The sequence below is a fragment of the Diospyros lotus genome, chromosome 13 (genome assembly GCF_014633365.1).
Source record: "Diospyros lotus cultivar Yz01 chromosome 13, ASM1463336v1, whole genome shotgun sequence".
Taxonomy (NCBI): domain Eukaryota; kingdom Viridiplantae; phylum Streptophyta; class Magnoliopsida; order Ericales; family Ebenaceae; genus Diospyros; species Diospyros lotus.
The window spans coordinates 37,099,100-37,117,408 of NC_068350.1; the positions used below are offsets into that span (position 1 = coordinate 37,099,100).

General features: G+C 39.3%; 1 protein-coding gene across 16 annotated transcripts; it reads right to left on the minus strand.

The window, feature by feature from the left end:
- Positions 1 to 332: 332 nt before the first annotated feature.
- On the minus strand, positions 333 to 14,524 carry LOC127788553 (pentatricopeptide repeat-containing protein At1g79540). Of its 16 annotated transcripts, none has more exons than XM_052316977.1 (7): positions 14,033 to 14,519; positions 13,667 to 13,738; positions 10,756 to 13,435; positions 3,397 to 3,574; positions 2,089 to 2,147; positions 1,312 to 1,933; positions 333 to 880 (listed from the first exon to the last, which is right to left on the minus strand). In XM_052316977.1, exon 3 carries the CDS (start codon positions 13,383 to 13,385, stop codon positions 11,004 to 11,006), a length of 2,382 nt encoding a protein of 793 aa, XP_052172937.1. In that variant the 5' UTR covers positions 13,386 to 13,435; positions 13,667 to 13,738; positions 14,033 to 14,519; the 3' UTR covers positions 333 to 880; positions 1,312 to 1,933; positions 2,089 to 2,147; positions 3,397 to 3,574; positions 10,756 to 11,003. The 16 variants fall into 16 exon arrangements, with proteins under 16 accessions (XP_052172937.1, XP_052172935.1, XP_052172942.1 ...); XM_052316975.1 differs by having other exon boundaries at positions 1,312 to 1,939; XM_052316982.1 differs by lacking the exon at positions 3,397 to 3,574.
- Between the last annotated feature and the right edge of the window lie 3,785 nt (positions 14,525 to 18,309).

Below are 18,309 nucleotides of genomic sequence, written 5' to 3' on the forward strand. Positions count from 1 at the left end.
AACCTCTCATGAACTACTAAAAAGTTACACTCGCTCAGTTACCTAAAGCAACCCTTCTCCTTTATTTAAGATTGACACCTTCAACACTAGAAGTATTGAGGGAATTACTAAATCTACGGTGGAGTTAGTTTCTTGTGTTACCAATGATCATTTTGTCAGCCCTTATTTGGTTGCATATATTGGCAATCAAGAACTGTATTAGAAAGCTGTGAAAAAATACATTGAAATGCCTGTGTGAATGAACTTCTTAAATGCCACGTCATGGAAAGTTTCACTTCCCATATCCACCACTCAAAGCAGTACTCATTAATAGGAACACAGCCATAGAGAAGTAGGAATGAAATATTTGATGTTCTAGGCTCTCTCGAAAAGAACTTTGATGAGTAAATTCGTAGATAGAATTACAATATTAAGCCCAGATCATCTAGTTCACCCTTCATATAGAGCATGGTATTTTACCAACTATCAGGGCACCTAGTACTTGGCTCCAATTTTCAACTTAACATGTGTATATTCACCAAGTGTTGATCCTCGGTTTCCTATGCAACATACTTGAACTATTTTCAAAGAAACAAACCTTGTCAACTTGGTCGTGATATAGTACATATGCTCTGTGCTCTGAAATAAGAGGATGAGAATTTCTTGCCGTGCATTCTGATGCATAGCTCAATCTTCAAAACCTAGCAATCCAGTACAAGCATGCAACCATAGATAGTATCTTCTCATTGTCGTGCAAGTCTCAGATGTTGATAAATTTCTTTGTTCATTGATGAGCTCAAACCAAGAAATTCCTCCCAACCTGCTGCCATGATAGCAGAACAGATTGTTATTCCTCCTGCTGGAAGTAGGTATAGTTTGAACTCGCCTCCATCTCTGTAACCTGCAGGAGAGTTTAAAATTTTCGTGAGGTGAATTTCGAAACAAACCCATCAAACAAAGACAAAAAGAAAGAAGTCAATAGTAACCCATCAAAAAGATTTAGAAGTGAGGAGTGGGTTCATTCTTGTTGAATTAAAATTTAGCAATTTAGGCTACTATAGCATCAAGGAACAGTATCTTCCCAGAGATGTGTATATATCAGAATTCAACTCAAAGGACACCTTAGAAAATTTCTCTATGAAATAAAACTAAAAAATGACCTCAATTTGGAATTGAATTCATAATTCTCTCAAGATAACAGCTTCACATTTTTGCCACTAACTATTGAGAACACCAGAACACTCGTCTCACATTCTCAAGATTGCAGATAGTACAAGAATCATTTTTGACATTCAACTAATAAATAAGCACACTTCACTAGAGTATACCAACCTCAGTGGTACAAGAATGTCCGGCAGGAAGAACAGGAACTAGTGTTGTCCAAAGAATGGGATCTGATAAGGGATTGATGGTATTGTAGTTGGTTAGAAGTGTTGCAGACAAAAAAGGAGCCATTGGGTATATATTTCTCTGAAGAGGCAGTCCCCCACTGGAAACGAGTGCAACCCCAACTCCCTCACTTCTGCCATCATGACTTGATTTATCAATGGCCTTGCCATAGGCTTTTTTGTTGATATTGCATTTATTTTCTCATTCTCATCATTGTCGGTGTGCTTCTCTTGCTTCTTTGATGCTCTCTCTTGTAAACTCTTGTAGGCAGCAGACCGTGACAATATGCTATGGCTGACAATGCAGAGCTTTTGTTCTTTGCTTAATGGAAAACGCCCAATTTGGGCATCTGGTAGGGCTCAGTGGGGCGGACCACCCACTCCAATATTTTAAGTTCACTGCCAATATCATCGGAATGACCATGCTTTGTTTCCTCTGAAGATTTTGTGAGAGAATCCGATTGATGGCTTTTGCTGGGGCCCCACCACTCAGTAACCCGTCAGATCAATCTTTCTATCGATGCAAAAACCAGCAGCATAGTCACTTTCTGTTGCTGCATCTTCACCTGTACCTTTCGCAAATGAAACAGTTTCATGTTACTCTTAGAAGAAATACAAAATACAAGGAAGAAAAAGATGTCAAATTTTGCTTAAAATAAATTCATAATGTTGCTCTCCTTGAGGCAAACCTGTCTAAAGATTTAATTTCCTTGAAAATTACCGTATTTTATGCTGTTCAAGTAATCAGGTCCAGCCATTCGAAGCAATGGGTCCCATCTACTGCATTGTGGAGGTGCATAGTATGGAGCAGAGAAGCAGAATATATCGCAATAAATCAATTGTACTGGATGTAGTAAAGATTTACGCATTCATAAAGGAGGTTCAACCATGCATAAGCTAAAGCCATAACTATCAATGACCGGAACAGACCAATAAAGTGAATTTAATGTGTCAAAACTTCAGTGTGGGAAGGATGCTAACAGTTGAACAATATATAATGTATTATCTATACATACTATAAATAAAAATATATAATATTTATTATATAATTATACATATATATCACAATTATTATTACTATATAATAAAATAATGTGTTATTATATACAATAATATATGTATATACGTTATATCATATTTTATTTATAATATATCATATATTATTTATTTTACTTATTATCTATAATATATTGTTTATTATATATTACAAAAATAAAAAATATAATATATATTATAAGTGACCTTATTTTGGATTACAAATACTTAATAAATATATCTTAAGAAAAAAAGATTTCATTTTAAGTAATAGAGGTATTTTTTAAAATTTAGAGTATTTTTCAATAAAAGTGTCAAAAACACCAATAATAGCAATGTTTCTAAGTATTCCAATTCTTACTTTCTCATGCATACAAAACACAAGAATGTTACTATCCTATAAATATGATTCCCAAGAGAATAAAAGTTAGGAAGGCACCAAATGCCACATCAAAATAGACGGAGAAGCTTTCACATAATAAATCATTTTTTTTTTTTGTAATGTGGGAAACTCGAGGGGTCCCTAGTACATAGATGGCCTTCAGTTGGGACTATTCCACCCTTTCTAAAACCCATAGTCCATCTGGATGCCAAGTGTATGGGCAGATTCACCGCGAGCTAAAGCTTGGAGCTTAGCCACTCGAATAGACACAAGCAATTACACAGTCTTACATGGAGGCAAAATCGAACTCACGACCTCGTGATATCCTAAGATCCTAAATGCGTGTAGTGGACCGTCTAATTTAGCACAAAATAGATACAAATCTAATTTAGCAAGAAGTATGCCTCTTGCTTGGCAGGTCGTTGAGTTAGCTACATTCACAAATTGTTGGAACCTTTCACAGCCTTGATTCAGATTGAAGAATGAATGAATGACCATCTTGTTACATACAAATGAATAATAAACTTTTATAACATAGAATCAGAGCTATCTTCTCATCAAGTTTTATTCAAAGCACAACTTAACACAAGACTGAGAATGTATCTTAATTACCACTGCAACAGATTAGGCTCTCTAGAAGTATAAATATGTCGATGTATCAATTGCATTTGTTGTATCTCTGCAGAGAATGGATAGTTTCGATGATTAAGCGAGGGGGCTCCAGATCTTTCTCCTGGGGAGGGTTCCCTTGCAGTCATTGCATTTGTGAGGCAAAAGTATTGTCCAGAATCTACAAGGCAAGGAGGTGAAGAGTGAATTAGGCACGTTAAACCTGTTTGTTCTGCTTAACGCGAAATATTTTGAAGCTACAAGCATCAATCAAATGACTTGGGCTACAACAGTTTTTGCACATTTGCTAACAAGGATTGGTTTCAAAAGTGAGGGAGGCGAGGGATTGAAAAAGCACAACTTGCTGTGTCTGAGTTCTGGAAGATATATAACCTTGCCATGCATACAAGCCACTTCTAACCCTAACAAATTCAAGTATAGGAAGCAACTTGGTTTTAAGAGAAACTTACCCCAATAAGTTGTTCAAAGAAGAAAGTAATTATGGTTTTCATGCTCGTATACAGTGCACAGTCCTATATTTTCTGGTAAACAGAAGCTCTTGTTGTCTTTCATTTGAAGTGATGTTAAAGGCACAAGAGTGTTAAAGAACAAGGACAGTGGTCCTTGGTGCTGGACATGAGGTAAATCCTTAGCACCAAGGCACCAGACGCTAGGGCTTGGTGCTAAAACTAAATGTCAGATCCTCGATGTGATTAGGCACCTTCTCGTAATTGAGAGAAGGCCGAATAGGCGGGAAGGAGAAATAAGGGAGGGAAAAGAGAGAAAGAGAGAGATTAAGAGAGACAGAATTTGAGAGAGAAAAAGGAGGAAAAAGATCAATGTAGAATTCTTACTTGATCCCCATCCTCGGTAGCTTTCTTTATTTATAAGGGAGGCGGTTAGTACATCTTCTAGAACAACCAATTGGCCCGCCAAGTGGCCATGTGCCTAAGCTATGATTCTCTACATCCTTTATTCCATACATCAGAGTAGCTAACCCAACTAACTGAAGGACTAATTACAATATTATCCCCATGGTTGTGACAACTCCCCCCTCCTTGAATTATTTCTTGTTCCCAAGAAATTGAAGGAGACTAGTAACCTGAGGAAACCGCTGTAGAAGATCGGGAAGGTACTCCCAAGTTGTGTGGTTGGGATGCAAATGTGTCCACTGCACCAGAACTTGTGTGAGTGACATAGAATCTTGGTAGGTCACCCGTTTTTCCAGTATGGCTTTAGACTCTGCTTCAACAATGGAATCTTCCTAGAGTTTTGGCAGCTCCTGGCTGACTCCTGCTGTTATGCCAGTAGCCTTCTTTAAGAGAGAGACGTGGAAGACTGGGTGCAACCCCACGCCCTCTGGAAGAAGTAGCCGGTATGCCACTGGTCCGACCTTCTCAATAATCTTGAAGGGTCCATAGTATTTAGGACTGCGTTTAGGGATAGGCCCCTTGGCAAAAAAGATGCCGTTGAAATCGCTTTACTTTCAAAAGAACCTCGTCGCCTACTTCAAAATTACGATCCGTGCGGTGCCTATTCGCTAGTTGTTTCATGCGATGCTGAGCTGAAGTAAGCTCTTGTTTAAGAACTTGCAAGGCCTCTTGTCTTGCCTATAAGTATTGATCCACGGTAGTTTCTGCAGGGCTGTAGTGCACGATAGCCGGAATTATGGGAGGGGGATATCCGAAGAGAGCTTCAAAGGGAGTTCTCTTGTGGGTCGTGTGGTAATTGGTGTTGTACCACCACTGGGCCAATGCGATCCATCTATTCCAGCTCCAGGGTCGAGTGAAGCATAAGCACCTTAGGTATGTTTCGAGACACTGATTAACCATTTCTGTTTGGCCATTGGTCTCCGGATAGTAAGCTGATGACAGCTGTAACCCAATGCCCAATCCGTGAAGTAGGGTTTTCCAAAATTGGCTAGTGAAAATCTTGTCTCTATCTGAGATGATGGCCCATGGCACTCCGTGTAGCTTAAATACATGGTCCATTAGTTTTCGGGCTACCTCTGTAGTCGTAAAGGGATGCGCCAATGCAATGAAGTGACCAAACTTGGTGACTCGATTGACCACCACCAATATAGTGTCAAAGCCTTCTGACTTGGGCAACCCTTCGATAAAATCCATGGTTATTTGCTCCCACACTTGGGAAGGTATCTGCAAAGGTTGGAGGAGGCCGGGGTAAGGCACTTGCTCGTGTTTATATCGTTGGTAGGTGGTACATCTTAAGACATGCTGAGTTACATCCTTCTTGAGTCCCGGCCAGTAGAAGAGTTGCTTCACCCGATGATAGGTTACATTTAGTCTTGAGTGACCCCCTATAGGAGAGTCATGTAGAGACTGTAGGATATTTTTCTTTAATTGCTCATCGTCCCTAATGACCACCCTACTGTTGTATCTAAGCAATCCTTCCTTCAGTGTATACCTCAAGTCCTCCTGGGTTTGTACCGATAGTCGAACCAGTAATTCTTGGATCCAGTTAGTCTTTTTGTAGCTGGCAATTATGCTTTGCACCCAATCTGGTATCAAGGTTGAAATGGCATGGGCACTACCCTGCGCTTCTCTTCTAAACAAAGCATCTACTACCAAATTTTCTCGTCCCTTCCTGTATTGGATCACATAATCAAATCCCATGAGCATTGAAATCCCTTTTCTTTGTAGTTGATTGTGAGCCCTTTGTTGGGATAGGAATTTAAGGCTTTCGTGGTCGGTTCGGATGATGAAAGGCCGACCTTTTAAGTAGTATCTCCACTTCTCCACTGCCATTAGGACGGCTAGCAGTTCCTTGTCGTAAATGCTTAGGCCTACATGTCTTGGAGCTAAAGCTTGACTCAAATAGGATATCAGCCTACCCTCCTAGATTAAGACTGCCCCAACCCCTGAATCGCAAGCATCCGCCTCCAATATAAATTCCTTGGAAAAGTCTGGTAGTGTTAAAATGGGTGCCTTGGTCATGGCCTCTTTAAGAGATGCAAAAGCATTGTCAGCATCAACTCCCCATTGGAAGCTGTTCTTCTTTAGCAAACTGGTGAGTGGGTTTACTGATCAAGCCATACCCTTGTATGAACCTTCAGTAGTAGCCTGTGAGCCCTAAGAATCCCCTCAACTCTTTGAGGGTCTTGGGTTTGGGCCATTGTGACATAGCTGCGATTTTCTAAGGGTTTGTACTGACCCCTTGCCTTGAAATGATATGGCCAAGATACTCCACTCTTGCCTCGACGAAAGTACACTTGGACCTTTTCACATAGAGTTGATGGTGTTTGAGGATTTCAAAAGCCTTCCTTAGGTGGTTTAGGTGCTGATCAAGGCTGGAACTATATACTAAAATGTCATCAAAGAAAACCAACACAAATTTTCGAAGGTATGGAGCAAAGATATGGTTCATGAGGGCTTGAAATGTTGCAGGGGCATTTGTGAGGCCAAAGGGCATGACTAAGAACTCGTAATGTCCTTGGTGGGTACGGAAAGCTATTTTGAGGTAGTCTTTTGGGTTCATTCGAATTTGGTGGTATCCCGAAGTGAGGTCCAGTTTGGAAAAAACAGATGCTCCAGCTAGCTCGTTAAGGAGATCTTCGATGATGAGAATGGGGAATTTGTTTTTGACGGTGATGGAGTTAAGTTGCCGGTAATCCACACAGAACCTCCATGACCCGTCTTTTTTCTTTACTAATAAGACGGGAGATGCAAAAGGACTTTGGCTGGGCTGTATCAAGGATTTGGATAGCATTTCCTTGATTAGTTTTTCAATTTCGGCTTTCTGTATAAGGGAGTAGCGATAGGCTCGGAGATTTATAGGTGCACTGTTTGGTTTAAGGTGTATGGAATGGTTAAGGAATCTGGGAGGGGGGAGTGTGGCAGGTGTGGCAAATAATTCCTCAAACTCCATTAACAATGTGTGAATTGGGCCATTAGAGTGTACCTGATGGTCCGTCGAGGGTAAAGATTTGGCCCAGTGTTGCTTCCCACTGCCCAACCTGCATGGTGCAATTTCCTCCTCTTCACCAGCATCCATTTCTCGGGCATATAGGGAGTGTAACTGCCCTATGGTTGTTCCCCCCTGCTCCAACAGTCTTTGCAGTCTCTTTCCCGTCATTGCTTTGCATTCCCCTGTTCCTTGGCATCCCACTAGAGTTATCTTCTGGCCTTCCCTATCAAAGGTGACTTCCAAGGTATTGAAATCAAAGACCAATGGACTCACCGTTCGCATCCAATCCACCCCTAGGACCACATGACATCCCCCTAATCTTAGGATTCGTAGATCAATAGAGAACTCATGCCCATTCATCACCCATCTGAACCCCACGCATTTTGATTGACTCACCATCTAGCTTCCGTTAGCTATCAAGACAGAGAGTGGAGCGATCTCCTGTAAGGGGCATTGTAATGCAGTGGCCGTCTCCTCATCAAGGAAAGTATGAGTGCTACCACTGTTAATGAGGACTACCAACGCCCTCTTCCCTACTAGTCCTTTCACCTTAAGCACCTTACCCGAAGCCTGGCCTCGCAGCGCATGCATAGACAATTCACCCCCTTTTTCATTCTTGTCGAGTTCTCCTTGTTCTTCCTCCTCAACTTCCTCCCGATCTTCTTCCCCCGGCCCTTCCATTGTCAACAACATCCTTTTACATTGGTGGCCCGCTCCATACTTTTCTCCGCATCTGAAGCAAAGTCCCAATTGCCTCTTCTGCTCTATAGTTAGAGCCTTGGCAGGTAATTGGATTGGTGGATTTCTTCCTGATGTACCATTCCTAGGCCAGGATTGGTTGTTACTTCTATTCATCCCCGCGTAGGGGGTATCCTCCCTCCCTCCCTCCTTTAGCCGACAATCGATGCCTCTTGGCAAAGGTTTCTAGCGACAATTCGTGGAGTTTAGCCTATTCCGCGGCTTGCCCCACTGATGTTGGATAAAGCATCTTGACCATAGGTCGGATCAAGTCATCCAACCTGCTGATGAAGCTAGATACAAAATAACTTTCATCCAAGGACAGGTTAGCTAGCAACAATAGCGATTGTAGCTCTTCGAATCGTACCTGGTATTCTTCCACCATTCCCCTCTATTTTAGCTTATTGAATTCTTCAATAACGTCCGTTCTAGTCTTCTCCCCAAATCGACTACAGAGCCCATTAATGAACTCTGGCCAACTCCACTCAGCCCTTTCCCAGCTCCAATTCTGGAACCATGCATCCACTACATCATCTAGGTAAGCAGCTGCGGTGTTCACCTTCTCTCCCTTAGCCACCCGATATTGGTAAAAAACTCTCTCACACCATCAGATCCACCATCGCAGCCTATCCCTTTCAAACAGAGGGATCTCCATTCTTGGTCCTTGTAGCGTGAAGTGATTTCCACCTCCTCCACGGTTCAAATTGTGTTGATCAGTCTCCATTCCTTCTTCGGTCTCTCCATGACCGTTATACCTTCGTCTCTCCCTTAGCGTCATCAAGATTGGCACCGATGATGCTCTAGGAGGAAAATCCGTGGGTAAACTAGCATGCGGTTGTTGAACAAAGAGGCTTAAGGCAGCACTCAATTGCTGATTAAGCTGTTGGCTGAGCCCCGCAATCTCCTCCCGTAGCCCAGTCACTACTCGATCCACTGTTCGATCCAAATTAGTAACATATTCCGATCGACTTCGATTAATCTCCTCTTGTATGTTTCTGATGCCCAACTCTAATAGATCCAGACAGTCCTCCACCTGCTCCCGATACTGTCGCATTCCACCCTCCATAGCCTCTAACCTAGATTTCATCTGTTTCGCCCTGGTGCCGTCAGCCATCCTTAGCGCTCAGGTCATCGGCTCTGATACCAATTGTTAGATTCTCGATCTGATTAGGCACCTTCTCGTAATTGAGAGAAGGCTGAATAGGCGGGAAGGAGAAATAAGGGAGGGAAAAGAGAGAGATTAAGAGAGACGTAATTTGAGAGAGGAAAAGGAGGGAAAAGATCAATGTAGAATTCTTACTTGATCCCCATCCTCGGTAGCTTTCTTTATTTATAAGGGAGGCAGTTAGTACATCTTCTAGAATAGCCAATTGGCCATGTGCCTAAGCTATGATTCTCTACATCCTTTATTCCATACATCTGAGTAACTAACCCAACTAACTGAAGGACTAATTACAATATTACCCCCATGGCTGTGACACTAGAATTTTGGGTTATTGAGCTGCATTATATTATGCTGCATATATGCTAAGCCACAGTACTGTATGTTGCATTTCAGGCATTGTGCTGCATGAATGACCTACTTAATGGCTTTATCACATGCACAGTTAATGTGCTTGTGCAGAAGAAGGGAAAAACTGAGAAAAAAAGAACCCCCAGGTTGCGCTGAGTTGCTGTAATGAAGAATATATGAGGGTTTTTGTACTACAATGTAATTATTTTAAGCCACACAAATGTAGCTTGAGACTTTAGGAATGCTTGTAAGCATTTTGAGAAACAGCTGGGTGAAATGAACTGGTTACAATCAATGACTAATAACAGGTCCATTTGATGAATTCATATGCTCATAAGTACAGACAGAAGCTTAAAATGTATATGATCATGCCTTGTTGCAGGCTTGAGTTAGTCTGTAACTCATATGGTGACACTAAGAAAGCAGGGAAAATGGCCCAAAGGCCAAGTTGGGAGTGGAGGACTGAAGTGGCTGAGCACCATATGAAGCATTTCGACCCTTCATTTTCCTTATGATATATGGTCTCTCCAGCCACAACTGTTTTTTATTGGGCAAAGGTAAACACAACACTGAACGAAATAAGGAAAATGGGATTTACCAACAGTGAGAATCACTGTCATGTTTTGTGTAATGAGTCAAAATCCTGCAGCTGGGCTAGGAGTTCCCAGCATTGTCCAAGGCACTTCTTGGTTGAGACTAAAGAAAGTTCAGAATTTCAGTGACAATTCTCAACCTGTTGCCTCATCAGGGCAGCTTGTCTGGATAGGACATGATGTTGTGAAAGGACTCATGGTTGAGTTTAGGGGAGATCAACATGAGGTAGCTAAGGATTGACTATATCCAATGCCCATTAACTCTTTGCAAATGCCCATGAGAGTCACCTAGACAAGTTGATTAATATGCATATTAAGTTTAGGGGACAACGAATTTGACCATGCTATGCTGCCATATTCAAATATATAAACCAGAGAATAGATATCCATAAACAAAAGAAGAAAAGATATATATATATATATGGAGTTCACTCTAACATATTATTTTCTAGCAAAGTTTCAATCATTGACAACAGGAAAATTTTAAAAAATGCAAAGTATTTGAGACTGATGAGAGAAGTAAATCACTAACTGCAAAAAAATTAAAGCTAAATAAGAGAACTAAGTTACAAAAGAATGTAAGGGATGAGTTACCCAATTTCTAGATGCAGACGTAATACTCCACGCCATCCATGTTTCCATTGCCCCTAACGTCTCACAATTAACTTAAGGCAATGGTATACCAAGTACAACTATCTATGGGGATTCCACAGACAAGTGGGTTAATGGTAAGTCCTGTTGGCATCTTTGAATTTTACACCAATTGTCCTAATGTAAACAGGATGTCAGAAACCATGCTGCGGAATTGTTTCCAGATTGTAAAGCCACTCCAGTGACAACATTTATCCTAGTGAGGCATTTTCCATTTCTTGTGTTTTTTTATAATGATCATGTAAAAGGGACTTGGTCTTGCTATGGATATAGGCTTCCAAATCATATCCCACTGATTTCATTCCATCTAACAGATCAAGGGCATGCTTAGCTCTTCCTTGACAAAGTAAAAGACAATTCAGCAGCTTATTGCAAATGTGTGGCATCAATATGAAACCCTTCTCCAAAGTGTAAAAGAAAATATTTATTGCTTTGTCAAAATTCTGTTCTTTACAGAGGCCATGGATCAATATGACACAACTCGGGGGAGAAACAGAGACCCCCCACTCCTTAAGTATAGAGAACACCTTCAAAGCTTCATCCAACTTTCCTGACTGACACAACCCGACAAGCCAAATGTTATAAGGTGCAGAATCAAAATAACTCAAGTTGAATTCCATTTCAAGTAGGCCTTGAACTACCTTTTCTAGTTCTCCTTTCTCAAAATGCTCCTCAACTCTTTTAATTGCTTGATGTTCTCGTCCAGGAAGGCTCCTCAAATACTTCAGCCAAAGATTGAATGCAACAGAGGTTTTCTTCTTTCGACAAGACCAAGTCATAAGTGACTTGTAAATTGCTGAGCTGGGTGGACACCCATTCTTTGTCATTTGATCCAAGATCCCAAAGGCATCCTCTTCTCTGTCAACCCTTTGAAGCCCATCAATGAGTGTGCCATATGTAACTGAATCAGGGGAATTCCCCTTGAGTTGGAGTTCCTTGAAGAGCTTAAAAGCTCCATTGATATTTCCTGCTTTGCTGAATCCATTGATCAGAATGTTGTATGTCATAATGTTTGGCATAACCCCACTATCAGCAAGCTGCATTAAAAGTTTATAAGCCTTAAGAATCAATCCCATGTCACACAATCTTGCCACCATTGACTGGAGGCTAGCACTGTCAAGAACCTTATCCACACCTTGAGAAAGCCGAAGGAACAATGATGGATTTCTTCCAATTTCCATCTTGCAAAATAGAAGGTGAGCATCCTCTAGTTTACCAACCTTGCAAAGGCCATTGATAAGAGCATTGAAGGTCACAAGAGAAGGGAAGCACCCAACTTTCTCCATCTCATTGAATATTTCTTGTGCCTCCCCGACTAAACCATTTCTGCACATGCCACATATAAGAATAGTGTAAGTGCAAGTGTTAGGGAAACAATCATGCTTTGAGATTTCAAGTTGAAGGGACCGAGCTTGGTCCAAGAGACCCATATCACAAAACCCTTTGATCAGAGTATTGTAACAACGAGTATCTGGTACCACACCGCTCTCAGTCATAACCCTCAACAACTTCAATGCATCCTTGACCTTGCCCTGTTCAGACAATCCCCGAATCATAATAGTATACAATACAAGGTCCAACTTGATGTTATCCTTGGACAATTTCAAAAACAATTCATGGGCCTCAGTAAACCTCCGGGCTCTAAATAGACCATCTATCAAACAACTATACCCATTTATCCCAAGGACATGTCCATCCTTCTTAAGACACCTTAAGAGCAAAAATGCTTCATCAATTCTACCCAACTTGCATAACCCGCTAAGCAAAGCATTATAAGTAATTATATCAGGTGAACACCCACCACTTCTCATTGTATCAAATAGTCTATATGCTTCATCGACTCTGTTGGCATGACACAAGCCTGAAAGAATCACAGTATAAGTTATCCTATTGGGCATTATACCTCTTTGAGTCATTTCATCAAACAACTTAAGAGCATCATGAGTGTTGCCACTTTTACATAGCCCACCAATTAAAATGCTAAAACTAGCGCAATTTGGACGGCAATTCAACTTCAACATCATATTATAAACCGCCAATGCCAACAAAACAACCTCTTTTTCAACCATTACATGTAATATCATGTTATAAGCACGCAATTGCGGCTCACATTCGAAGTCCTTCATTTTGCCAAAAACTTCCACTGCCTTTTCGGCCATACGCAACTTCCAGTATGCACTAATCAATACCACAAAAGCATCAGACGAAACACGACGACCACAACTCTTGAGCTCGTTGAGGATTTTCCAATACAAGTCAACCCCATCATCCTTAACGAGCATTCCAACAATAAAATCAAATGAGTTCCAGCAACGAAATCGATTTCTATTAGCTGCCCACATGAAGAAACGAAAACCCACTTCCGGGTCGGGTTGTTGCTGCAGTACAGAGCTCAAAATGTTGCAAGGTAGAGTGTAAGCCACCTTCTCGAGAGCAGACTCCATGCAGCTCGCGGTGTTGATGATTTTGAGGACTTGATCGGGAGTGGTGTGGAGGCCGAGGGATTTGGAGTGGTTTGAGTTGGAGATGAGTGGGGAAGTGCGTCGGCGAAGAGGAGGTGGGAGCTTCTTCATGGCAGCAACAATAGCATCTCATGTAGTGTTGTACCTGAGATTTTGGAGCTCTGAGTTGAAATGTAAAAATGAGCCTCTCGAATCATAATATACATTCAAATTTTATTTTTTCATAATAAAGCATAAAAAAATAAATAAATAAATATTCATACTATATCAAATAATAAAATCAAAAATTTTCTAAATGATCAATTAAAACTACTTCTTCCCTCTCTATTATTTTGTTGCTATTAAAGTATTTAAATAGATCACCGGCTTGACATTAAACTAATGATTCTTACCTTTGTTTCCTTTTTCTTTTTTGAGCTCCAGACATATGTTTAAGAGGCATGATTTGCAACTACTGCTTAAGCCTAATAAAAGGAAAAAAATATTATGACAATACACAGCACGCTTAAACAATAATAACGCTAAACTTAATTTCTGAATTCTAAAAACCGTAAAAAAAAAAAAAGAAGTAAAAATCTATCAATAATCCAACAAGTCAAGAACAATTCACAAATTCAAAAAACATGCCAACAATGATTTAATAATTTGCCCACAAGGCAACAAGTTACCAACAATCTAAAAACTAGCGCATAAAAGCGGACAAGGCAACACCATTCATTTATATGCCGACATTGAGAATCACAGAAGAGAAAACATACCAGTTGTACAGATCCAGGCGGCGGGCTCGGATGAAGCAGTCAAGCAGATCAGGAAGTTCCGGGGGGCTAAAACATTGGAAGACAGATATCAGAGGCGGCAAGCGAGAAAGAAAGGAGAGAGAAGCCGGGGGCGGGGGGGGGGGGGGTTACGCAGGGCAGGGTGTCACTGTCAGCAAGCGAGCGCGAGAGAGAGGCAGCGAGCGAGCGAGCGAGAGAGAGAGGGACTCAGGTCAGGGAGAAGGGTTTGCTGCGTTCGCAGAAGGGCAGGGGCGGGCGGAGCAGGGTTTGCAGAGTGGGTGGGCGCTGATTGGGGGTGGGCTGCAAAAAAAATTAGCCCAGATTTATGGGCCCGAAAAATCACAAAAATTCGGCCCTGAAACAACCGCCTCTTGGGCCTCACTGTAGGCCCAGGCCTTATCTCATGGCATGAGGTTTTGGGGTTTTAGGATTGAAGGTTGGCGTTTTGATGGAGAGAAATCGACGCCATGTTTGTGTGAGTCTTCCATGGTGGCTGCAGATGCAGAGGTTACTGGCTAAAGCGCTGAGGAAATCTCTGTGGGAGGAGGAAGAAAGGGGGTGAGATTGAGTGTGACGCTCTTACCGTAAACACGTTGGAATTTACAATTTAGCATGATGAATATTCAATTAACACATTTGTAAATTTAATTTGTGTACTTATGAAGCGAGTTTGATTATAAAAAAAAAAATTACTTGATATTTTTAAGCTTTAAGATAAATGTAGGTGATATTTTTGATATTTAAAATAATGTAGTAACTACTATCAATATTTAAATTATGTTGTAATTTCTCTCGTTATGTCCTAAATCACTGACATTTCTATCATTTTCTCAATTTAGGGATCGGCCAAAGCTATCAAAACCTACCATCTTTATTATCAATTTGATCATTTGCCTTCATTCAATGAAAAGAAGCATTATTGCCGCTGTTCTAAGCTTTTTTTATCCTATTGTTAAACCATTGAAAATAAATGCTCAAAACATTTTATCTATCGACACTACAAGATCCCTTATCTCTTTTGTCACTAACATATGGTGAACCCAATCAAATCAAAACTCTTAGGTCAAGATCATTGATTATCTCCTCATCTCCACTACCATTATTAATCTTCGTCGTTACCTAAAGAAGTCACCTAGCATCGGTTTTGATTTATTTTGCTTTGCCACCATAAAACTCCATTGCCTTTGTACTTTTGCTAAATAGCTCTCTATCTCTCTCCCATGACAAAACCCATATAGGTTTAGCCATTACTAAAATCAAATAGGTTATATTGATCTCTTTCTTAGTGGCAATGGTTAGTCGACCAAATTCACCTTCAAAACCTCTCTCTAATTTAGCCATTGCCAATCTCATCTCTATCAAGATTATTGGAGAAAAGAAGCAAACCCAATTGTGAAAGGAAACCCCATCTCTATTGGGGTTTTATTATTGTTAATGAGGTTTGAGACTATCACAGATCACAATAAAGGTGAATTGGGTTTGATCAATTGATTCAAGAGCATTTTTGGATAACTAAAACAAATCTCTTTATTTGATGTAAATCTTGACAATTGTTGGGATTTAGTTAAAGAACCCTAAGTGATGGAACCCACCAACAATTGTTAGGGTATTGTCAACCACTTGTGATTGTCAGTGATTGCCAATGTTTTTTTTATTTTTAAAATAATCTTAAAATTAGGGACATTTTTTGTTATTTTATTTCACTTTGTGACATTTACCTAAATGGAGAGGTACCGATTTCTATTTTCCAAATCTCATAGGTGGTTTTTTAAATTACTCTATAAAAAACTATTTGGTAAATTTACTCAATTGAGTTAAAATTGAATTTAATTAGAATGTTAAACAACAAAAAAACAATATAATTATATAAGGATACAAAAGGAGCTCAAATTTATACCAATGACTTAGAGTGGACAAAATTGAAAAATAAAAATTAAACTCACCTTAGCCAAGTTTTTGAGTGGTCTTAATTTTTTTGTTCATAAATTTAAGTAAAACATTAATTATACTATTAACATATTCTAACAAAAGTATAATATAGATGTTAGTTAGGTGCGTCGAGAGACAAAACTTTACTATTAGTCACTAGATTAAAAAATTATGTTAGATAACTTGGTCAGTGAAATGACGGGAAATTGTCATTCAATGGGTCGAGAGATTAAACAAATAATGATTTGATGACAAAAATTTTATCCATAAGCCAAAACCATGTGGTTTTTGCCACCTCGTAGACTAAGTAATCTAACATAGTTAACGATCAATTATAATAATAATAAATAATTATTTATATTTGAAAATAAATAATAAGCACATCACTTAATATGTAATATCAACTTTATAAATATATATAAACTTTTTTAAAATTAAATTACTACCCTAATTTAATTTCATAAATCTATGAGCACATCACTTAATACGTAATATCTAAATTTTTTTACAAATTTTTATAGAAATATATATTTATAATAAATATATGAAAAAATGATGAATAAATGGCAAAATGGTGAATTACTAAAATTAAGGAATTGAAAGTGCAATTCAAAACAAACTCAAGAGGTAGAATCTCCAATTTCAAAAGGCAACAATGGAATTAAGAACTCTAACAAGGGCTACATTGCAATTGTTAGGGGCACAAGTGAATAAACTAAAAATAAATGAGAGGTTCAGACACAATTTTCTCAAGATATGCAAGACCTAAAAGTAAAGTTCAGAAACTTTTGGGAGGCTAAAGTGGAAATTTGACAAATTGAGGGAATGGAACTATCATACTACGTTGGTGATACCACAACCTGTAATGCAAGCTAGGTGAGGGCACTCGAGTGCTTTATGATTGCTAGTAGATTCCCTCCTATTGATTGATGGATTTGGGGAAGGGGTTGGATAATGGAAATCAACCATAAAATGATGGTTCCAATAGAAGATTTGGGGTGTACAAATTGATTAGTTTTGATTGATTTTGAGGGTTGTTGTTGGAGGGTCTCTTTGGAAGGGGGAGTAGCTTTTAGAAAATGCTATTAAAATAACTTAAAAGGTGGGTAGCGTTTAAACTCTTAAATGTTGCCAAAAGCGTAAAAAAATAAGTTATGTAACTTATAAGCTATTATTCTCTCTTTTCTCTCTCTCCATAGGGTTTTGAGTTGAGGCATGGTTGTTCTTTTTGTTTGGATAGGCGTTGAAAGTGGAGACTGGCGGCAGCAGCAGTGGAGAAGCCTTCGAAGGCGGTGGCGCGAATATTGCTATATAGAAAAGTGAAGAAACCAAGCGCAACTCCATTAACCGAGGTGTTACAAGGTATCATCTTCTCTTGTTTGTGGATGTGTCCCTATGGTGATATTTTATACATGTTAAGCGCGGGTATAGATTGAACAATTTTTTACTTAAAACTTGAATAAGATTTGATATACATGTTTAGAGAAATCAAACTAGTATTCAATCTTGCAAGGGGAATGACTTTTGTCGTTATGTTTTGTGTAAATCACCTCCTAATTTCCTTCATTTGAAATGGAGAACTTTGTTATACGCATTTCCTCCTTGCTTAGTGATTCTGTGTCGATGGCCATGATTATAAGGTTAAGTTGTTGTTTACGAGATTATTCAAAATTAATGCTAAAAAAGTCCTCAAATGTGGAGTTATGAAATATGATTTGACACTTATATCGCGTACATATTTTATGATGATATCAATAACTGCGCACAATATAATATATCTAATATATATGATACTCACACCTTCTCTCACACATTTAAAATTATTATGTCTTACACCCCATATAAATATCATGTAACTAAGATCACTCTTACATGTGTGCTTGTGATCTAGGAGGCTGACTCCTTTGGTGAAGCATCCAACAAGCCTTTCTTATGTGTTTAGGCTTTCCACAAAAATTACATTTTAAGTGCTCATTGTCCCCTAAAAAAAAGTTCATTAAGATTGCTTTGTCTACTCTTGTTCATTGCTAATTTTTCTAGAAAAGTAGTGTAACATAGAAGTTCTCTTGCTCTCCTTTTGAACATTAAGAATGAGCTTGTCTCAAGGATGAAAATGGATCCTTTGCAAGAACTTGGACCCAAATTTGATCATACACAACACTAAGTTCGGCCAAACACATTGTCAAAGAAAACTTTTAAGATTTCGTGGCATCTTGAGTCATTCTGCTTGAAAATCCAGATAAAAGTCATTCCTCGCCATAAGCTACTTAATTCAAGCTCAACCTTTTTTTTTTTGAGCTCATATACTTGTGCATCATTGCCTATTTTGA